Source organism: Lygodium microphyllum, chromosome 9, assembly GCF_053477565.2.
Source record: "Lygodium microphyllum isolate KBCC chromosome 9, Lygodium_microphyllum_v1.1.10, whole genome shotgun sequence".
Classification (NCBI taxonomy): Eukaryota; Viridiplantae; Streptophyta; class Polypodiopsida; order Schizaeales; family Lygodiaceae; genus Lygodium; species Lygodium microphyllum.
The window spans coordinates 56,423,805-56,448,205 of record NC_141143.1 but is presented as its reverse complement, the minus strand read 5'-3'; the positions used below and the strand labels follow the sequence as shown (position 1 = coordinate 56,448,205).

Below are 24,401 nucleotides of genomic sequence, written 5' to 3'. Positions count from 1 at the left end.
ATTAGCAGAGGCCTTTTCCAGACTCAACCGGCCTGCAAGGTCCCAGTCCTGCCAAGGACGATCCACCGCAAGGGTAGGAAAAGGTTGTCTGGCCTGAAGTACCAGCAAAAGCTGCTCCCATAAGTCATGGTAGCCACGAGGGATTCTGAAAAGTCTCCTAGCCGTGCAAAATGATGCGAAGACATTACGACTGGCAAGGGTGGCGTCCGCAACAGAAGTCACCCCCAGACGGGCCATGCGGTTAAATTTTGGTCGAAGCTCATGTTTGTCTTCCCACGAAAGTAATCTTGAGACTACCAACAATTCCAGTTGAAAGGAGCTAGCATGCAAGCGGTCCTGCGCTGGATGCCAGCTCGCCTTTTGGAGCACCACTTTCTAGGAGCCGACCAAATGTAATAATAGAGAGGAGGTGGGGCTGGAAAACCGAGAGTCTGCATTAAGGACATGCCACCAGGAGCCCCGAATTTGAGTATTGCCATGTCAAAGCCCGCTATCCTCCAGAAAATGATGGGCTATAATGGTCCACGCGTGATGGTCCACGCACATAGCGCGAAGAAGTGACCAACGAAGGGCCAGCATATGAGTTTCAGCATCCAAAATAGCCCCACCACCCAAGCGTTTGGGGGTACATGTATGTGACCACGAAATCCACGAAATACCTGTATGCAAGGAATCCTTCTTTCATAACATGAAACGAATAGGGCGCGTGAGAGCCTTCAAAGTAGTAGGAGTCCAAGGCAACAATGGCAAGAAATATGTGAGCATTGGCAGCATAATTGTTTGCGCCACTTTGAGGCAGACACGAAAGGGCCACGCTTGCGACTTCCAATACATAAACTTAGTTGCCAGTTTTTGTGAAATCCACTCCAGTAGCTGCTTTGGCCGAACATCAACACCCAACAGGTACCCAAGATGCCTGACAATGGAGCCACAGGGAACAACCTGACCCTGCCAACCCAATGGCTGTAAATCTGACTCCGTGCAGCTGAGAATGGCTGATTTGAAGGCATTGATGCGAAGACCCAAAGCATGACCAAAGAGTGTCCAAACATCTAATGCCTTGCGAATGTTGTCCTTGTCTGCACGCAAAATCATAAAGCTATCATCAGCCAAAGATTGGCTAATGAAGTGCTGCCCCAAAGGAAGAGACAAACCGGCCAGCTGATCAAAAGCTGCCATTGAAGATAACATTGAAAGAACCGGGTGAGTCGCCAGGGCAAAGAAGAGAGGACTCAAAGGGTCTCACTGCGCGTGCAAGGACAAATGGCTCTGTAACCCCTCCATTGAGCATAACACGAGAAGAAGCCTCAACACTAATTGTGTAGATCAATCGGGACATCCGCGCCCCAAAACCCATAGCGGACATAAGTTCAACAATGAAAGACCAATCTAAATAGTCAAAGGCCTTTTCCAGATCCAACTGAATCAATACCACTTCCTGGCTAGAGTGCCTTGCATAGTCAATGGCCATTTGCAAATTTAAGATATTATCCAGAATGTTCCGTCCCTTAATGAAACCATATTGAAGAGGATGCACAATAGCTAGAAGGTGCTTGTGAAGCCTATTCGCCAGGACTTTGGAAAAGATTTTATACATCAAGCCCATCAATGAAATTGGTCGCCACTGTTGCAACATTGACGGCAAAGGAACCTTTGGAAGCAATTTGATAATGCCTTCTTTCCATGAGGAAGGCATGACCCCTGTTTCCCAGACCTACTGAAACATAGCCACCAATGGCTTCACCAGTTGTGTAGCCGAGCACTCAAAGAATTCATTGGTGAGGCCATCCCAGCCAGGGCTTTTATCCTTGGGCAGATGTAACAAAACATCCATAACCTCCTCCTCACAAATATCTGCCTCCAAGGTAGCTCGCATATCAAGTGGAACCTGATGGCGGACCAGATCATAGAAAACTGAACATGCATACGTAACCTGGTCAGAAGGCGACGAAGAAGAACCAAGAAGATCCCGAAAATAATTCCTGCACAGATCGACAATGGTGTGCGGATCAGCAACCATGCGACCTTCTGAATCCTGAAGTCTAGTCATACTTTCTCGAGCAGGAGAAGCATGCAAGGCGCGAAAGAACTTATGAGTCTGGCAAGCATTATCTTGCAAATTGTCAGTCAAATTGTGTAATTTGGCCTGCTGATAGGATTTCAACTGGAATTCTTTAATAAGATTGGCCAAACGCTGCGCCAGTGATAATAGAAAATCACCATCTGGGGTATCCATCAGAAGCGAATGAACCAAAGCCAGTAAGCCTTCAGCTGCATGGCGACACCGCCGACAAAGAGAGGCATGATGTATCCCATACTGGCGAGCGACCCGTTGCACATTAGAGACTAGTCGTTCAAAAGAAACTGTGCCCTCAGAGGCAAAGTCCGATAAAAATCTCTCAATCAATTGCTGCATATAGCCCTGAAAGATTGAATGCTTCAAATAAGAAGAGTTGAAACGTAAAGGGAGTCTATCCAACAACTGCATAAAAGGTGCAATAGGTTGTGCCAGTATCTCAAGTTGGAGAGGGAAATGGTCGGACAAGGCATATTGCTGCAATACTTTCATTTCCAGCATCTCAGGAAGAAAGTCATCATCCTGCATGATGTACATTCGGTCCAACCGCGACCATGTAGATGCATACTGTGCTGAACGAAAAGTAAACCCTGGGAAGGACGGATGTAACCAAGACCATAGATCTTGCTTAAGAGCCGCAAGAGCATAGGCATTCCACGCCCAGCTTTCCGGAGCATCCATCACCGAATGCCCGGAAGTGGACTGGGAAGAGTCAACACACATATTGAAATCTCCCATCACGAAACCCCTTCTGCCAAGTGACATGGAGCTCTGCAAAGTCTTCCAAAGATCCCGGCGAGATAAAGGGTCATTCGGAGCATAGAGGCCCAGCAACCATAAGATCTCTCCTTCAAATAAAATTTCAATTACCACAAAGTGGCCCTGCACATCATTTTTAATAAGCATAGGCTGATATTTCTCATGGACAATCATAAGCACTCCAGAATAATGCACAACATGTGTCCCTGCATAAAATAAGCGAAAACCATGGCAATCCACCACTTTTCCTGCATCATCGTGACTCTTGTGCTCCACCGCACACAAGGCATCCCACTAATTTTCATGCAAGAGAGTCCACATGCCATGTTGCTTACGGCGAGAACAAATGCCTCGCACATTCCACGTGGCTATCTTCATATATCTTAAAAAAGAAAAATCAGGAAGGAGGCACCGCTTGCCTCGATTTCACCTTGTCTGCTAAAATGTCAACGACACCATCTTCCAGAAAATCAGCTAAGACTGCAAAAGAATTCGGCCGGCCAGCTTTAGAAGTAGATGGGATATCCACTGTCTTATGGGTGGCGCGGAGATAACGACGATCCCAGGATGTAATCACATTGCCTTTAGAATCAAATGCCAACTTAGCAGGTGGGCCTTGGGCCCGTCTGTATATACTTTCCTCGTAGACTGATTACGGGGAGCAGAAGGAGCCATAGTACGCGCAACATGCTGTAAAGAGGACATTTCTTTCCTGCACATATACGTGCGCATTGAATCCTGTGACACAGCAGGCCCAGAATCCAGCAAAGCAGCATCCAACTTCTTACCTTTTTTGGGACGTGCCTCTATCCATTCATTGTTACGAGAATCCAAACCCAAAACCTGTTGTTTACCTTTATCCAAAACACTGGATGGCTGGGTTTCCTCCTGTGAGGGAGCATCAAGCACCATGTCATCCCTGGGCGGCACAACATGCACATTATCGGAAGACGGTTGCCTCTCTGGGCATTCGGCCATAAAGTGTCCCAATTTACCACACGAAAAGCAGTGTCCCGCAAAGATACCCCATTTCAAGTGAAAATGTAAAGGATGCATGCCAGAGCAATTAAGGTGTAGCCACGCAGGCCTCTTCCTAGTAGTGTCCCATAACATACACAAACGGTTTCTATTCATTGCCCTTAGGCTTGGGGGGACCAGGACCGTTCCCACAACGGCCATGGCATCCTTTAACATGGCCAATAAACAGTCGGGCAATTTTCCACCTCAACCCACACCGGGCATTCACGTTGAAGCAGGCGCTGAAAGTCTGCCATAGGGCGCCATGGCACGACATGAACCAAGCGGCGATCAAAGAATAATGGTAGTTTGGACAGAAGCTCAGAGTCCGATGCTTGTCCGAGTTCAGCAGAATCTCATAGAAGCCTCGAGGTCCAACAAAAATCTCATCCACACACTCCCCTTGCAATAAATGGTGCAACCACTGGCGAATATGGGAAAGCACTGGGATCCTGCCAGTGAAGAAGAGTATAACTGCACGGTCATAAAACACTGAAAAAGAGCGTAGGACCGTTTTCGGATCCACCGTTGCCTCCAGAACCTCTTCAGTTCCCGCGTCAAAAAAAGCTTCATGATTATGCTGGACATAGTCGCCAAGCAACGTATTGGCAAATTCCAACAAATGCTCCCAGTCAATTTCCTGGGAATCCACAGAATCAGAGGCCACCTGAGCATACGAACGATCCTGATGACCGATTATCTCTTCGGGCGTAGGCTTGGAGCGTTTACCCGCAGGCTGAAAGTCAGGAGCAGGCGGCATCTCCTCTGTACACGGCACCATATCCTCCGGTTCCTCTGCATCAGAATCCGGACCAAGAGCGGCTACCGTTTGTTCAATAAAAGCCATATCCAGGCCAGCCATGCTTCTCTCTGATCAGAGGCAGGACTGCAAAATCAGTGCACCACCCGGATGCAGCAACTGGACTGCAACGGAGAACCGAGCCGACACGCGCAGATGAAGCGGGGTGCCGGGCAACGGGTCAACCACAGGTGAGGCTTACACGCGGCTGCGGCAAGCCTGCACGCTGACGCAGAGCAGTCCACGGGGCAAGCGCCGAGGGATCAGGCACAAGCGGTGCAGAGTGTCAGGGCACTGCAGGTACCTGCAAAACTAGGACACCGCAGGGCTACAGCCACAGGGCCGCAACTGGGCGCCAGTGCAGAAGGGGACGGACTCGAGCAGGTGAGCCCCAGATCAACAGGGCGGGCGAAAGCCGTGGGAGTCTGCAGCAAGGCTCAACAGACGAGTGTCTGACGTCGCGAAGGGATGGTCCGGCAGTAGACGCAGGAGGCGAAACGTCCAGGCGAAGGCGATTGTCTCGCGCAAGAAACGAGGCTCCAGGGGACAGCAGGTCACGTCCCGCAAGCAGCAGGGGATGACGGGACGGCAGAAGTGGGGCGCAGTGAGACACCGGGGCAGAACGGACCTGGCACGAGATCCCAAAAATGACCATAAACGGTTCTCAAACTGATCAAAAATTGAGCTGAAACTTATCTAAATTTGATCTTAAATCTAAGGCAAAAACTCATGTCCAACTGATCATGAATTGATCCTAAACTAATGCAAAAATATAGCCTCAAAGCATGGTAACAACCATACTCATCTGTATATATCACACTTAGTAGCACACTGATTAGTAACACCATGGCAAACATATTGTCAACACAATACCTTGGATGCATGCTAAAGACATCCGAGATCCACTACATATGAGAGTTGTCCACAACTAGAGGAGGGGAAGTGCTACGTCCCCCTTAAGCATCAGGCAACACTCTAAACCCCTACTCTACTGAACCTAACTGAGCCCGAACTGAAGTCAACTGTAATTGAAAGGTATCTAGATAGAGCTGCAACAACTAAGGATGGTCTACCAACTCATCCTCTTCCATCCACTTTGCATCTATTAGTGAAACAATGTTGAAGCTTCACGAAGAAGCATATGGAAACTTTACCTCTAACTATACTTGCCTTAAACCTCCACTAAGTTGTAAGTCTTTCTTCCCTTTAAGCATTGCGATGCCTTGTACTTTCACATTGTTGCAATTCCAACTTAACTACTATGCAACATTGCATCCACTTGACTAGCCCCTCATTGTACCTGACATCCTACGAGCACCAGATACATTAGGAAACATTCTTATTTGCATACTTTTGACAATTGCAATGTAACTATGTATAGGAATTTGCATACTACCATCCATACCAAGATACATTTTCCCATACATTGCATGCATTGCTAGCTACATTTTTCCACATGCAAGCATTACTAGTTGCAATTTTTCTCATAACCAACACTATACAGAGCATTTGCATGACCAGCATCAATGCCATGAGTTCCAAACACAGTGGACTACATATATGCATTGCCAAATTTACCACATTGTGCCCCAACAGCATTGTGATATATGGAGTTATGCATATTACCAATCATACCCAGATACATTCGGCCTTGCACACTACGCATTAGTTGCTACATATGATAAGGAGTTGTGTCATACATCCCCATATGCGGTCCTTGACCCACCATAGCATGGACACTAGTGCCACCACCAAAGTATCATGGTTGTTCCATCATTGCATGTATGCCCTACTATCCAAAAACATTGGATTAGCACTTCCAAGGTGGCCTTGCATATGCATTAATCGCCCCACTAGCATCACTTTCTTATGCCCACTACCCACATTTGGAACATCACACTGTTGTATTGGCCTTTCCTTTGATGTATCTTGCTGTCCTGAATCTCTTGAAGACAATTTTCTCTTTTTGTCTTTGTTGCCCTCTTTTAAGGGGTATAAAAAAGCGCATGAGCTAAGGATCATTTGCCAATTGCATAAACATTTCAGCTGCTATCCTCATCTAATCTTAGACTGGTCATCAAATTCCTCTTCCTCTTGCTGGTCATCAACTTCAAGAGACCTAAAAGAACTCATCTCTTGTCCAATTCCCTCATTCTTAGCTTCTTGCCCATGCTTTGTGCCTTGCCCAAGATCAAGTATTGCATTTTTCCCAACACTTTGTGAGTTTTCAAATCGAGAGGCATCATCCTTGCTTGATCCCATCTCGCCATCTAAAGACATTCTTACTGTAATACTCAGCTGAATACAATTTCAGCACTAGAGCAAAGCTTCTAACCTTCAATCATGTGCCTTCGCCCACCAACTCAAGGGAATTGGTATCCTAGCGAGGGAACCATAAAACCAACCTTTCTTCTTGGAGAGAGTGGTAATTTCTTGATTAAGCACTTAACTATAGCAATCAACAAATAAACATAAATTGAAATGCTCAATTTACCTTCATAATCTTGGACATTGGACACCATGTTGGCCCAAAAACTGATACCCCTTTCAGTATTTCTTTAACTTTGATTGCGAATGGAATGAGTACAAGCTGAGATACCACAATCTCCTTTGATGTTCCAAAAAGCCCCTTGCTATAATAACAATGAGCAAGTAATTCACACCACTTCCCCCTTGACTTTTCACCCATGACTTGCACAATTGGAACTACAAACTAGCCAAATGCTACCCCAATCAACAATGAATGGACAAGCATCTGAATTTCCTGACAATTACACAAACTTCAGGTGATAAATTCAGTGTATGATGCCTTCTCCTATTGCCACAGGTCTCGAGGTGGCTATTAAACACTAAACCCTAATTTCTGCAAAACATTAGGGTTTATAGTAAAAATCTTTCTCCTATCCACCAAATATGGCTGAGATCTGCTCCAAATGGCTAAGAAGTATGGAGATCTTTTGAAAAATTATTGGAGAAGATGACCAAGAGCCAAGATGAGAGAGAAATCTAATTTTCTTTGCAAGAAAACCCTAAAAGCTACCTAATGTCTGCTCTAGCCTGCATTTAATGCAAACAACTACTGTCCAACACCTTCAAAATGTTGTCACTTGATCAGCAATGCTATTGCCAGCCCTTGGAAGGTATCTCCTTGCTGTCCCCTACCTACTAAGGCCCCCAGATGGCTATCTTTTGCAGAAAATTGTTATTCTCTCATTAGAAAATGGACTAGCAATTCCATCTCTCTCTTTCCCAAGCTGTAAGCTAACTAAATGCCTGAGACCCAACCCCCAAAAATGTTTTCTCAATTGCATGGGCATTTTTGCCAAAAGTGGTAGCCTTCTAAACCCATTTTTCAGCATTATTCAGCCATTTAATTCATTTTCAGAATTAAATAATCCTGAAAATTAATTTCAGCCCTTCTCACCCTGTCCAAAATTAAATGTGCCCATCCATAATTAAATTGGCAAGGCCATTTGCAACTTGGATTGTCCCCAATCTCTATTGACCCTTAGACTAGCGTTAATTAATTAATTAACTAATGCTAGTCCCTAGTGTCACTGTTGACACTTGTTGACAAAATAATTGTCCTAGAGTCAAAACTAACACCAACAAGTCCCCCAAAGCCTAGCTAGCATAACTTTTCACAATGTTCGCCTTTGATACCCACTGCATCCTCGGGGTCCTTGGTATGTAACCATGAAATAGCTGCCATGTGTATCACATGTACTAAACAACCTTGCATATTTGATTAATAACTTAATCAAATGTTATCGGCAAGATTACAATGACATGGAATCTTTATCCAAACAAGTCACATTTCCAACATTTTCATTATCACTCTTATCCTTATTGAAAACCAAGTAAGCTCAAAGATGATTTTTCATTACTTTGGAAATAGTAGAAGCAGATACAACAGGGACTGATTCTCCTTTCAACTTTACATCCAAAGTACAAAGTTTGCCTCTATGAAAGAGGGTCACAATCTTATCATGAGCATCAATCACTCGATGCATACAATAGCACCAAGGCATGCCAAGCAAGACATCACATCCTCCCAAAGGAGCAATAAAGAACTGTTCACTATCCACATAACTCTGAATGTGCAAACGAAGCTTTCCAATGATAGGAGTAACCAGCTCTGTGTCCCTTGCATGCCATACCAATCTCACTCATGGGCCCCATCTCACCCTCTCTGATGCCTAAACGAGCTGCCATATCAAGAGAGATGAAATTTAATCGTGCCACTAGATCAAGAAAAATCAATGCATGTTGATCTCTTATTTTGCCCCATGTCCTACAAAGTTAAGTACCATCATCATTGGCCTGATCTGCCACTATATCAAACACTAAACCAGTATTGGTTTAACCTTTCTTTTCCTTGTTATCATCTTTTTCAGTTTGCTGCCTATTAGGATAGCTCCTTGTCATGTGCCCCTCTGGCTCACAAATAAAGCATTTATTTGCAGCCATCAATTCCTTGCGTCGTGCATCATTTTTCCCACTCTTTCTCTACCATCTATTTCTCTTTCCAGCCCTATTTTAAGATCTGCCCTGATTTTCAGCCTTTATTTCAAATCTGCCCTTTTCTCAGCCTTAGCCTCTTTACCATGTGACTTGGCATCAATGTCTTGGAGCCCTGCATCTACCTAGAGAGAAGTGATGGACCGAAGAATGAAGTGGCGTACAACGTGGAGCATTGTACACAATGCGGTGAAGTGGAGAAAGAAGGAGAAGTACAAAATAATACAAAAGTACCACACTTTTATTAGCACAAAATGATTGATTGTTACAATGGTTCTCCCCCCCTCTCCTTTTACAATTGAAGAGAGAAGGCAAAAAGATCTGCATGCAACATTGGAGACCTTGGGCGGTGGAAGAGATATTACTTAGACATGTCAGCCCCAAAATATCTCTCAATCAAGGCGGTCCTTGCAGGTCAGATCCAAACTCTCCCTCAGACTAATCAAGGTCCACAAAGTCTCCAAACAAAAAGTCAAGAGAAAAGTCCAAGGCTGGTCCCCGCCTCTATCCCCGGGTAGAAGAGTCTACGTACAAAAAGTCTCTATAGAAGTCTAAGAAGTCTCTAGACAACAAAAGTCTCCAAATTTTCTTAAGTCATCCAAGTGACAGCAATTAAAAAATAAACTATTAAATTGCCTTATTCATAACAATAAGAATATTGCTATGCAATATACAAAAGTGAGTACAACTCGAATATTTGTTGTATACAAACGTAAAATACAATTCTAAACTTGCTTCTATGCTATACAAAAGAGCTCATATGTGGTGTTCCCCATGTTGTGTAGCTCATATGTGATGTTCCCATGCGATGTACACCTTTGACACCTATCGACTTCTCGCTGTCGTGGGCCCATCACTTTGACTTAATTGACTTACACATCAAATGTGCACCTCGTATGTATACAACATAATTAATGTCTAAGCCGAATGCTAAGCAAAGTATCAAAAATCCATGTCGCCATGACAACTAATCTGTGTGCATTTCCTAGTGCTAGTAAGTCCGTCCCATATGTACTCATTTCATTCTCCTCAGCCATCCTATGTACAATACCCACCTCATCTACATCAATCTATTTGAACATGCATCCTCCTATGTATAAAAGTCACTCTATCTGGCTCAAATTTGTGCATTAGAATGCCCTGCCAATAATGCATTTCCGAAGCGAGCATATCTCATGATATCCTCATATAATACATCAAAGGGTCACCCATCTCATGAAGCATAGCCTAAGTTTCTAGGGGGAAATTAGCACATAGCAATGAAGATGTCATGTTGTTTTCCTATGTATGTCCTTACCCACATGTATCGTCCATTGTTCCATACTAACATTCTAAGTGTCTCATAATCCATGCATCATCATTGTGATCAACATTCTATAATAATCACCCTACCATCCATGTACACTACATACTCCTCCTTACGTGCACAAAATGAATACAAAACTCATAACAAAGAAATAGAGGAGATTGTCATATTCCAAGGAGACAAATCCTCCCTAGGGAGAAGATCAACATGCTGAACAAGATCTAATTGCCAATGTAGAAAACCCTTAAGCCTACCAACATATCCCAAGACACCAATGGCGGAGTCAAAGCCATTGCAATTTGGGTGACCCAATTATGCCAATAGCCCAAAATCTAACAAAGTGGAACAAAATATTCACATGTGGTTGTGCCAAAGTGGGATATTTTGGATCCATGGGTCTAACACTAGGTAATTAAAAACCATAGGGGTATGTTCCATAATTGAGAACACAATCAAAGGAGGGGGGGAGTCCAAGATGTCTTTCCCTTATGGTGCTCTAAATTGTATGGGGTAAGTGGGCTAGGGGGGGTTAGGGTTGGAATCGATCAACCAAGTTTGTTGAACACTAATTTGAGGACCCCTATGTGCAGTGTTAGTACATGCACCTATCTACATGTGGAGGTTTTTCTCTCTTTATCTACTCCTAGTCAGAGGGACACAACTATGAGTCAACCACAACTATCCAAATATCAAATGAGAGGGTCCAGATTTTCTTGGCTAAAGGGCAAGAAATAAATCTGTGAGCAGAGGATTCCACATTGCTAGTGCAAAAAAAGTAAGTGCCATTCGAGGTTCATCGCTTTGAAAAAGCTGAGGCAAGGGGAAAAAGCCAATGAGTACTCTCCAAAGAAAGACCTTACATTTGAACGAGGTCGTGTTTAGCCAACATTCCATCACAGTCATTTTCCACCAAGTCTTTGATTTATGAAAGCCCCAAATCGAATAGGCTTTAGTGATCAGCCAATGATGATCTTTAGTGATGAGATGATACACCTAATTAGCCAAAGCCTTTTCAAGATTAAGCCTGTCCGCACAATTCCAATCTTGCCAAGAACAATCAAAATCATGGGTGGGAAATGACTACATAAGCTGCAACACCCTCTCAATCGGGCCCCATAAGTGACAGTATCCACAAGCGATCTAGAAAAGCCTCCTACCCGTGGAAAGATATCAATACACTTTGGCTCACCAATGTGGCATCTGCAATGTAAGACAAACCCAAATGTGACATACGAATAAATTTTGGCAAGTAGTCATATTTCTCATCCCAAGAGAGCAGCCTCAACAAAGTCAACAATTCCATCTTGTAGGGTTTAGCCACCAAACAATCCTCTATACTAATGCAGCTTCCAAAGCAACAACTTCCATCAAGAAACCAAATGAGCCACCAAAAAAGAGGAAGATATCAAGAAATGGATATTAGTGTTAAGTGCTCAGATATCGAGCTCCACTCGTGATATGCCAGGGTGACCGTTGTGCATTTATGTCACCGACTTGTCAGTTGCAGATGCGGTTGGTACACCGCCCATGAATAATAGCTAGATGACAGCTATCCTTATCTACTCTAGTTCGTGGCTCAGTTAGTATGCCACCTTAGTTAGTTGAGTTTGGTTTGAGATCCATATATAGGGTTCTTCTATTTCTATGTACTTGAGTTCTTTTTGGCTTACACAACTAAGAAGAGAAAAACTGTTTTCAGCCTCCACCTTTGTATGTATTCCCCCATTGTGCAAGCAAGAAAGCTACAAGTGAGACTTCTTCCTTCTCTCCCACAATCTTGACATGGTATCAGAGCCTTGTTCGTGGTAAGAAGCTTAAGAAAGCAAGCCAAGTTCGCGGTGTTCTGGTAAGAGGACCAGTGTTGCTTTCATTCTTCTGTTTGGGAGCAAGTCTCTGCAGGTAGCACAGCCGGAAAGTGCAAGAGTGCATTGTCTCAGGTTGAGACGCCCTTCGCGGTGAAGCAAGAGGGCAGTATATGCTGCAGGAAGTTTTTTTGATTTGAGGCCATTTCGGGGCCTATTTTGGAGGCGGAAGTTTTCTGCACGCACTCAGGAAAAGGCCCAGTTTTATGCTATGCGACCACTGTTCTACAGGTCGATGAAAAGTTACTGTAGAAATTGCATCGTATGCCTGTGCGCAGAGACATTGGGAGTTACAAAATCATCCTTGTTGCCTGTTGATGCAAAATTGTCACTAGGAAGTGACTGTGTGGTCAAATACCACTTTCGTCAGTTTTGCAGATTTGCCCTTGTGAGGCTGAAGCTGTGTTCTTTGCAGTGACAGAATTTTTAGCAATGTTCTATAATAGCGTCTGATTCTCTTTCACAGATTTTCACTGAAAAACTTGACAAGAACAACTTCCAAGCATGGAAGTTTAGAATGACGAATTTCCTTATAGGAAAAGGATATTGGAAATTTGTTGCAGGAAATGAAGAAGAACCAGTTCTTCCTGATGTTCCCAATCAACAGCAAATGCAGGCATTTAAAGCATGGCATGAGAGAGCCAGGAAAGTTATGTACTGGCTGTCTATCAACATTTCAGACTCTATGATTGTGCATATTCAAGATGCAAGTACGCCAAAGGAGGCATGGGATACTTTGCCAAACATGTATAGCACAAATACGCAAGCCAGGAAAATGCAGCTCAAGCAAGATTTGCATAATGTGCAAAGAGAAAATATGAGCATCAATGACTACCACATGAAGGTGAAGAAGATTGCAGATGCACTTGCTTTCATTGGGTCGCCAGTGGAAGATGATGATTTAGTTTCTGTGACCTTGAATGGTCTAAGGAAAGGATTATGCACAGTTCCGAACATCCATTTCTGTCCGTGAAAGATTTCTTGATTTTGAGGAGTTGATTGCTCTTCCAATTTCTGAGGAGCAGAGAAATGGTGGTGCATCTTCTTCAGGAGGAACTTCAAAAGAAGCTGTCTTCTACTCAAATGCTGGAAGAGGTAGAGGCAGAGGTAGAGGAGGTCGATCTAGAGGCCGTGGTAGAAATCAAAATACGCAGCAAACTCAAGAAAACCAGTCCTATAGAGGAGGACATGGTAACTCTAGAGGTAGGGGGAGCCAAAGAGGTCGTGGTGGATAGCAAAGAGGCCAAAATGTAAACAGCAATGTTGAATGCTACTACTGTGGTAAAATGGGTCATATGGCTAAGGACTGCTATAAAAAGCAGAATGACATCATGAATGGGAAATTGCAACAAGGGAATTATGCATCTTCTAGTAGACAGGGTGATGACAGAAATGAGCATCTGTTTATGGTGCAGCACATGACCAATTCTGTGACAAGTGCAGAAGAAAGAAACGATGTGTGGTATGTTGACTCAGGTGCATCAAACCACATGACAGGTCATGGAGAATGGATGCAGGATGCAAGGAAAATGGAAAAACCAGGCTTTGTGGAGACTGGTGATGATACTGCACATCCTATTGTGCAGATTGGAAAAATTCATTTGTCTATGCAGGATGGGAAAAAGAAATACCTATCAGATGTATTTCATGTCCCGAATATCACCAAGAACCTAGTTTATGTTGGTCAAATGGTTGAGCAGGGCTTACAGGTCAAATTTAACTCTCATGGATGCTTAATTGAGGATATGAAAAATAAAGGTTGCTTGATAGCAAAAGGAAAGAAGAAGGGTAGATTGTTTACGTTGGATGCAGATATGTCTGAATTGAGTGCAGCAATGTTTGCACATGGGACCGGTGTAGTTGCAGATATTGATATCTGGCATAAAAACATTGGTTATGTTAATGTACAGCGACTTAAATCAATGCAGGCCCAAAATATTGTTGCAGGATTGCCTAAATTCAAGATTGCAGAAATGCATAAGGTATGTGAAGCCTGCCAATTTGGAAAACAGGCAAGGAAACCATTTCCTAGACATGTTCAAGAGAGTAAGAAGCCATTGGAATTAATCCACTCTGATGTGTGGACTACTAAAGCTGCATCTCTTGGAGGCTGTCATTATTTTGTCACTTTTATTGATGACTATAGTAGAAAAATTTGGGTGTATTTTATGAAAAAGAAAAGTGAAGTTTTTGGGCATTTCAAAACTCTTAAAGCTATGGTTGAAAAAGAAACAAGCCTGCAAATAAAATGCCTAAGGTCAAATGGAGGGGGAGAGTACCTCTCAAATGAGTTTGCAAGGTTCCTGCAGGAGCATGGCATAAAGCAACAATATTCATGCAGTCATACCCCACAACAAAATGGAATTGCAGAAAGGAAAAACAAGCATATTGGAGAGGTATCCCGTGTCATGCTCAATGAAAAAGACCTGCCAGATTTTTATTGGGCTGAGGCAGTTGCTACAGCAGTCTACATAATGAACAGGACTCCCACTGCAGCAATACATGGGATGACTCCAGAGGAGAGGTATACTGGTAGGAAACCAGATATTTCTCATTTGAAAATTTGTTTTTGCATTGCTTATGTTCATGTGCCAGATGAGTTGAGATCCAAGTTGGATCCAAAAGCTGAGAAGTGCATCTTTATTGGTTACTCTCTGTAACAGAAAGGGTATAGATGCTATAACCCTTCTACTCGTAAGTTTACAGTGAGCAGAGATGTTTTTGATGAGATGAGTAGCTGGTATAAACCAGTAAATGTGATTGATAATGTAGATGTACAAAATGGTAATGCTGCATAGAATTCACAACAGCAGTCACAAAATATTAGTGGACCTGGAACGTCCTCTAGCAGTGGTTCACATTCTTCGCCATGGACATGCAGATTGAGATCAGGAAAATCTTCTCAGAGCAATGCAGATAGTGGTATTCAGGTATCACGAAAAGGAAAAGAGAAGGTAGATCAGCCCATGTTCAATGTGAATGCAGGTCACTCTTATGTGGATGGTAAATCCAGTGGCTCAAAACAGAGCATTGATGATGAGTTGGGTATTCCTTCTATTGTTACACCTGGAGTAAGGAAGACCAGGGATATTTTGAGAGCACCTGGTAGTGAACCTTCTTTGCGCAGGTCTACCAGAGCTAGGCATCCTGTGGATAGGCTGAAATATAATGGATTTACAGCCATTCACTATGCCTATATGGTCAAAGTGATACATGAACCAGAACCCACTTCTTTTGAGCAAGCCATGGAAAAAGAAAAATGGGAGAAAGCCATGGATGAAGAAATGGATGCCTTGGAAGCAAATGCTACATGGGAATTGGTACCTTTGCCTAAAGGTAAAAATGCAATTGGCTGTAAGTGGGTTTATAAGGTGAAGCACAATGCAGATGGTTCTGTGAACAGATACAAGGCAAGATTAGTAGTCAAGGGGTATGCACAAACATATGGCATTGATTATGAAGAAACATTCAATCCGGTTGCAAGGATGGCAACCGTAAGAGCAGTCATTGCTATGGCTGCATCAAAGGAATGGTCTTTACATCAGATGGATGTAAAGAATGCCTTCTTGCATGGTGATTTGCAAGAAGAGGTATATATGGAGCAGCCACCAGATTATGTCCATGCTGTTCATCCTGAGTTTGTTTGCAAGTTGAAGAAAGCATTGTATGGCTTGAAGCAAGCACCTAGAGCATGGTCTGACAAGATAGGACAGAATCTTGTCACTATTGGCTTTCAAATTTCCAAGGCAGATTTCTCACTTTATTTAAGAAAAACAGAGAAAGGTATTATACTGCTTGTCATTTATATTGATGATTTGATTATCACAGGTGATAGTAATGAAGATATCATTCATGTGAAAATGCTATTGAAACAGAAGTTTGAGATGAAGGATTTGTGAGAGCTGCGTTATTTCTTGGGCATTGAGGTGATTAGATCACCAAGTGGAATATGGCTCTTACAGAGGCAGTATGAATTGGACATGCTGTCCAAATATGGGATGACAGGCTGTAAGCCTATTTCAGTTCCTTTGGAGTAGAATGTGAAGCTGAGCGCAGATGCAGGTGAGCTTCTGGAAGACCCTACTATGTACAGACGCATAGTAGAAAGTTTGATTTATCTGACTATTACCAGGCGAGATTTGAGCTATGTTATTGGATTGGTAAGTCAATTTATGCAGGCTCCAAGGAAACCGCATTTAGATGCGGCTAGACGCATACTCAGGTATGTGAAGTCCACATTGCAGTATGGACTACTTTATGAGACTGGGGTTCAAATACAGTTGTATGGATACACTGATGTTGATTGGGCTCGTAGTATTTCTGATAGACGATCTACCAGTGGATATGTGTTCTCTTTTGGGAGTGCTGCAGTCACTTGGAGCAGCAAGAAACAGCCTACAGTTGCCTTGTCGAGCACGGAGGCTGAGTACAGGGGTGCAGCAATGGCTGCATGTGAGGTAGCTTGGTTGCATAAGCTACTTTATGATATGCATCAGCCTACAGATGAGCCAGTTGTCATTTATTGTGACAACATGAGCAGTATACACTTGGCAAATAACCCAATCTGTCATGCTAGAACAAAGCACATTGAGGTGCATTATCACTATGTGCGGGAGAGGGTTTTACTAGGTCTTATTGATCTAGTTTATGTCAGCACAGAGGATCAGGTAGCTGACATATTTACGAAGGCATTGGGCGCACAGAAGCTGTGCAAGTTCAGAGACCTGCTTGGTGTGCAGGAATTGGGATTGAGCTCGAGGGGGAGTGTTGAGATATCGAACTCCACTCGTGATATGCCAGGGTGACCGTTGTGCATTTATATCACCGACTTGTCAGTTGCAGATGCGGTTGGTACACCGCCCATAGATAATAGCTAGATGACAGCTATCCTTATCTACTCTAGTTCATGGGTCAGTTAGTATGCCACCTTAGTTAGTTGAGTTTGGTTTGAGATCCATATATAGGGTTCTTCTATTTCTATGTACTTGAGTTCTTTTTGGCTTACACAACTAAAAAGAGGAAAACTATTTTCAACCTCCACCTTTGTGTGTATTCCCCCATTGTGCAAGCAAGAAAGCTACAAGTGAGACTCCTTCCTTCTCTCCCACAATCTTGACATTAAGGACATGCCACCACAAGCCCTAAATGCTGGTAATACCTTGCAGAAGACTCTGGTCCTCCATAAAGAAATGGACGATAAAGACCCAAGAGTGATCATCAATGCACATAGCATGAAAAAGTGACCAACAAAGAGCCACTATATGAGTCTCAGCATCCAAAATAGCCCCACCACCCATGCTTTTCAGGGTGCAAACTCTCTCTCTCTCTCTCTCTCTCTCTCTCTCTCTCTCTCTCTCTCTCTCTCTCTCTCTCGCTAGGGACATGGTTGATGCCAGGGCAATAGCCAGGGACAAAGATGGCTTTCTACCACGAGCATTTCCTTCATACTATAGACGATGGATTTACTGTTCACCCAAGATACATGGACGCCCACCTTTCCCATGGGATCAGATGTACTATTGGCCAGTTGCGCACCACCTCACATCAGCTCGAGATTGAGACTTGCAAATATAGATTCACCCCACCAAAGGAGCGCATATGCCAGATGTGCCAATTAGAGCCAGAGACAAAGGAGTATTATATCTGCCACTGCCTAGCATATTATCAGGTCCATGGTCATTTTCACTGTCTCTTTAGAGACGGATTTGGACCAGTATCCAAAGTCATGGATTATACCGATCAGCGATGCCTTGGCCTCTTTCTTCTTGAGATACGACGGCTTCGTGACATGCGCCTCAGGAGAGCTCATTATTACTAGATAGAGCTCTATGTTTTACACATAGCCATAGTTTCCATTCCTATTTTGCTTTGTGCTACATATTTTGCCCAGACACTTTGTACCATCATACACATGATTGTAACTCATGGTCTCATAGGTCATTTTATAGACATTAATATCTCATTTCTCATTATCTCATTTTCTCATTTTGTAGACATTAATATATCATTTCTCATTCTCTCTCTCTCTCTCTCTCTCTCTCTCTCTCTCTCTCTCTCTCTCTCTCTTCCCCCCCCCCCCCCCGGCGCGGGCGCACGCGTGTGTAGGCAGGCCCCCTGCTTCAAATAGCCCCTCCTTGAAACAACCTCAGCTCAGACACACACGAAATGATTTATACACTTCATCCTTGACCTCCATAAAAGCACAGACTATGATTAATAACAAAAGGCAGTGAAGACTGGATATTGTTCTACCAGCAATAACTCACACCCACAACACTACAATAAACCAGACCACACCATAGAAATCTATCTACTTTAGCCTTAACCACTAAATAACCAGATTGCAACTACTTGAAGCAAAAGGTAGTTTGTAATATTTCTGCGGAAAGGTTGAATTACAACCTCAAGACAGGACATCCCGGTGATTCCACCCATCGATGAAAAAATTCTTTTAAGAAAGGTCTCTCAAGATTTCCGAGCTTGTTAGCAAAGTGGCGAAACTGTCATCAGACATGCATAAATAAGACAACAATAACATAATGGTCCACTTTTTGAATCGAGTCAAAACAGACATGAATCACTAAACACCATAAAGCAATTCTGCCAGGGAGTAGACACAGCTGCCACTAATCTTCACGCATATCCAAACAGGCTAACTAAAACAATCTTAACCTTGAGAACTTTTCTTTATAAGTCAATAAATACAGCTTTTAAAATGGAAACGAGGCCAACATTTACAAGTGTTTAGAGGAAGAGGTCTTTCAAAATGTTTGTAGCAACAAGACCTACTTATGTTATTGGAAGATGATACTGTTATGATGAGGCATGTGCCAGCTAGGAAACTTAAGTCAGGGTGCATGCAAAGGCAGCAGAGAGAGGTCTCTCCCTACCATACTTCGATGTCTTTTTCATCATACCAATGTTCAGAGTTAACGAAATGTATACCAGCCAATGGGTAATGCTAACAAGGAGGCTACATTATAAAAACCTATAAGAAACAACCCGGAAGCCAGTAGAGGAATGAAATCTGAACATCAACAAGCAGAACACCATTATAGAGTGATTCTCATTATGTGCGTTGCAAAGATACATAGAAGCAGAGAATGGACTGCAAGGGGGTGGCCAAAAATTGGAATAATTGTGTAATGTCCATACTGTCCATCAGGCCCAAAGACCATCCCCTTCAAAAAGTAAGGGAAATCTGGTGCCAGAATGTGCCAAAAAGCCAGAAGTATTGTTCAAAGAGCTCTGCCTTTGAGTTGTGACATCCAACATAGCTAATGCCACAAACGCATGTTCACATTCTTTTATTTCTTTTTGGGGGGTGAAAACATATTCCATTCATAATCAACATACAGAATAGCAAAACACTCTAAAGGAGCATAGCCAAGAAAGCTCAAGAACACTCCTGAAAAAGATCATATTAAGGTCTATCCAATCATTGCCAAACATGGCTGTCAGAGAAAAACTGGCACAAGGATCTTATGCAAAAAGTGGAACCATCAGAAATAGTAGCCTCAAAAGTAACCAAATTCTGATGGCTCCGATGAATCCAAGCCTCCAACGGTCCTCAGATGAAAAAAAAGTACCATAATCCTTTAATCCTACTGATCAAAAAACCCAAATCTAGTTGATCAAGTCAAAAGAAAGAAATTAAAGCCAAAGAGGACACCCAATCAGTACGCTCTTCCGCCGAAGGACAACTTGAACACAACACACAAACACACACTCTTTTTTCTCGTGGAAAGACAAGTATATTGAATACCATGTACAAAATATTATTATATACATAGATGGAACTAACCATTGAATGTTGTTTGTTCCACAGCACAAAATACATCCCTAGCAAAATTTAGTCCTCGAAATCCTACATTTTTTATTACTGCTGAACGAAACACCCTTTACATTCCATAATGCTAACTTGTCTTCCAATGAAAAGAAAATTCTATTAATAACATATATCTCAAAGGAAATCCCCTGATGTGAAATACAAAGTACAAATAACCACATTCAGAATAGCTAAGCTCATCATAAATACAATGGTCGTGTGAACAACCACCAAGAATGCCAAACCATCTGAAGGTGCTGGATGCTGTGAGAGTGCGCAATGGAAGAACATGAACACAAAGACAAAGGAAGAGAGAAACAGCAGGAGAAGGAAGAAAGAATTCTGTAGACTGAAGATGAATGCTGAATACAACAGTCTGGACTAATCAGTCCCTTCACGGAATGCGAGGCGTCAGTGACGGCACCAGATCACACTAAGAATGTTGATGGCACCAGCAGTGAAGACAGATGAGAATGCCGGAGACGGATTGTGCTCCTGAAACATGCATAAGAGAATAATCAGCCAAGTGGAGGAGGGCAGCTATAAATGGCTGAAAAGCCCCAAATCTGGCCAACCTGCCAATAAATGCCAATCGCCTGCAGTTTATTCAATCCGACTGCACAAATGCTGATATGGCTGTATGGATGCTAACGTGGCAGTCTATAGCAGACTCCATGTGGCAGGGAGCAGCAAAATGACTGGAAAACCTAAGAAACACATGGAAAAAGCACAATAAGCTGTCAGAGCTCCATTGTCACATCAGACTTTGACAGGAGCTCACAACCAGGAGATGACAAACTAACAAACTCTAAAATAGACAGATGAACACCCCCTCTTAGATCCTAGGAGTGTTTGAAGACCCAACAATCCCATGTGATGAAGCATAGAAGCCTTGGGCAAAGGCTTCATGTGAAGAGATCCATTGCTATGTCCTCCATGAAACAATAGGCCACCGATAACTCAAAATCCACGATCCGCTCTCAAACATAATGGTACTAAACCTCAAAGTGCTTCATGCAAGCATGAAACAAAGGGTTCTTAGCCAAAGCTAGGACACTCTAGTTGTTCACACATAGCATGAGTGGGTCCAGTCTAGAGCCAATCTCCGCCAACATACAATGGAGCCACACTACTCTGCCTCCATAGCAATCAAACAAAGGGTGAAGTACTCTATCTCTATAGAAGAAAGCACCACACTAGGCTGCTTCTTACTACTCCACGAGATAGCTCCCAAGCCAAGGGAGAAAGTAAAACCTATAGTGGACCGTCTCGAATCCACATCACATGCTCAATCAAAGTCACTCCATCCAGAAGAGTGGCCCCTCTCCATACATGATCCCATAGGATTGAGTCCCCGATAAATAGCATAGAATGTGTAAAGGGGCTCTCCAATGGGCCTGAGTAGGCATCTTCATGAAAGAAGACAACAAAACCACCACAAAGGAAATGTCCAACCGAGTGTAAATAAGCCAAATCAAGGAGCCAACAAGGCACCTATACTAGGTAGCATCAAGAAGGGGATCACGTGCTGCCATAATCTTGGACTCAAGGTCCATGGGATAAGAAATAGGTCCACACTCAACCGTACCAAACTCCGAAAGTACCTCAAAGATGTACCTATGTTGGAAAATGAAAATGCCATGTGCCATAGATAAATCTCCCAACCAAGAAAGAAGTGGAGAATCCCAAGGCATTCAGCATAGTGATGCACAATGCAGAGGCAACGTCTTCTTCTTCTTATTCTTCTTCTTCAACAGATTGTTGATGTCAACAAAAAGAGTATAGCATTCTCTTGCCCTGATACCATTTTTGGATGGACCCCACAAAGGATGGACACCGTTCTAGGTAGATGGAACTCCATCAATGTGTCTTTTGGTGTTTTTTTTTTTGTTTTTTGGTGGGGGGTGAGGGGAGAGAGAGAGAGAAAGAAAGAAGAAAGAAAGTTATATTAACATATATGAAAGGCCAAGTTGGCCTAGGAGACCAAAACATTACATACAAAATGTCTGGGAAACTTTCCACGTCCCAATAAAGCTACCATCTAATGCTATGATAAACTAATTGAATAGGTACAACATGGTATATAGGCTAGGTACAGTTCATGTGTGTGTGTGTGTCTGTGTGTGTGAGAGAGAGAGAGGTCTTCTAAGCCAAAATCAACCTATGAGACAAAATCATGTACAATGTTGATCATCACAGACATCAAAATGTGACCTACTAGAAGTGACATACTGTAAAAGAAGCCAAGGTAGTGTACAAGACCAAATAGTGCTCATATAGGGATACAATGGGAGGATGAGATAGCACATGTATAGCTATGTGGTTGAATGATACTCGTATATCTAGTTCCACCCAATCAAGATCACCCCCCCAATGAAATAGTATGAGGGTAGCATTTGGGTTTGGCCCTCAACTCTCTCAAATGCTATTGCTCGTGTTGCTAGCGAATCTCCCTCATCTCCTTCTGATGTAGTATCTGTGTTTGGTACCCCATATTCGTGGGGCAGCATGCTGCTCTAATCTCCTCGGCTCTCTATGTTGAGCTAAAATATGAATTACTTGTTGATTAGCCTCTTAAACAGCCCCAAAACACACTAAAAATGCTCTTTTAGAGTAAATCCTAAAACGAGGAGCAGTTCAAGAGAGTTCACTGGAAACCCTAAAACGAGGAGCGGTTCGAGAGAGTTTAGTGGAAACCCTAATTTTTGGGGTGCCCTTCCACATCTATAAATAGACACACTGCCCCCATTCAGCTATTATCCTTGTTTGCAAGTTACACTAGCCCACACACCCTCTGCTGCTGTTGGCACCCAGTTTCCAGCCTGCAGCCCGCTTCCATCTATTGTCCAGTCATCATCAACTGCAGGCACATTATCTTCAGCCTATCCATTGCTGTAAGCGACAGCCCTCACCTACTAGCGACTGCTCCAGACTATCCCAGACTGTTGTTCAGCCTGCTGTCCATAATCTTCAAGGTCAGCCAGCCTGCGTTTTCAGCATTGCAAGCCCTGACACTCTCAGACACTGTTTCAGCCTGTTGTTTACAGCAAACTGTGCACAGTTTCCAGCCTCCAATCGGTGGTACATTGCTGTGTTTATCAGTTTCCAGTCTCCAGAGTGCTACGTTTTGGTGACCAGCCTGCTGCCATTCACTATTCAGTACTCCTACACTCCGATTAGTGGTCACAGACTTAGGATCCATCTTCGATGGACGTCACACTCCGACATTGCTCTGCCCTTGAGCACACTGTACACTCTTATATTCATTTACAATATTCATTCACTTCAGAGTTATGTTCTCTCTCTCCCTTCTTCTGTTTTTGTTTAAGTTTTTGTGTTTGAGTTTTGAGTTTTGTGTTTAGGGTTTGAGTATTGCCCTCTGTGTCTGTTTCTGTAGTGGTCGTATACTCTGTGTCCTCGGTGCAAACCCTAGCAGTCTCCTTCACACTCTAGACTGTCACCCCTCTTTCTGTAGATGTGTGGGTGGTCACTGTCTGGAAAAAATCAGTAAGTTGTGACTGAAATCTCCTTCTCTGTGTAGTGTCAACCTACAGTAGTGATGTGCGGAGCCTCTCCATCTCACCTAGAAACTGGCCCAACTGGCATTGGTGTGGGGACTCCGTAATGAGAGAGAGAGAGAGAGAGAGAGGTGTGTTCTTTTAACATCTATAAAAGGCCAAATCAACATGAGACTAAAATGTTACATTTGAAAAGCCAAGGAATTTTTCCAACTCCCAAGATACCTGTCGTCTAATGCTATGACTAACTCTGAGAGAGAGAGAGAGAGAGATCTTGCACGTACACACAAAATTGTAGCAAAATGAAAATGACCAATTGATGAGTAAGTGAGTTGCAAAGAACAAGTTAGGGCCTTATTTTATAGGCCTAGGGATGACACCAAACCCTAACCCTAAAGTGTGCTCACACACTAACACGACCAAGGCGTATTTACACACAAAGGTGGCAAATAACTAATACATGAATGTATGCTTCAACTCTAGCAAGCTCCATGCATCTACCATCAGCCGATACAATGTGCCCCAAAAAGTGAATCTCGAGAAAATTCTTTTTTTTTATCGTTATTGATCAATCGATGATTTCTTAGCTCATTGAACACTACAACCAAGTGTCTACCATGCCTCACCTCATTCTTTGAGCACACAATCGCGTCATTAAAGAATGTCCCAACAAAAGCTATATGTTTTTTGAAAATTCTATCCATCATGCGATTG

At 43.1% G+C, this 24,401-nt stretch overlaps 1 protein-coding gene across 4 annotated transcripts in view; it reads right to left on the bottom strand.

The window, feature by feature from the left end:
- The window catches only part of TAF2 (TBP-associated factor 2), a 187,117-nt gene that overhangs the window by 63,342 nt on the left and 99,374 nt on the right, over positions 1 to 24,401 (bottom strand). For all 4 annotated transcript variants that reach the window (XM_087684576.1, XM_087684577.1, XM_087684579.1 and 1 more), the window contains exon 12: positions 18,744 to 18,841. In XM_087684576.1, coding sequence (XP_087540702.1) covers positions 18,744 to 18,841 — 98 coding nt within the window. The remainder of the gene's footprint in view (positions 1 to 18,743; positions 18,842 to 24,401) is intronic.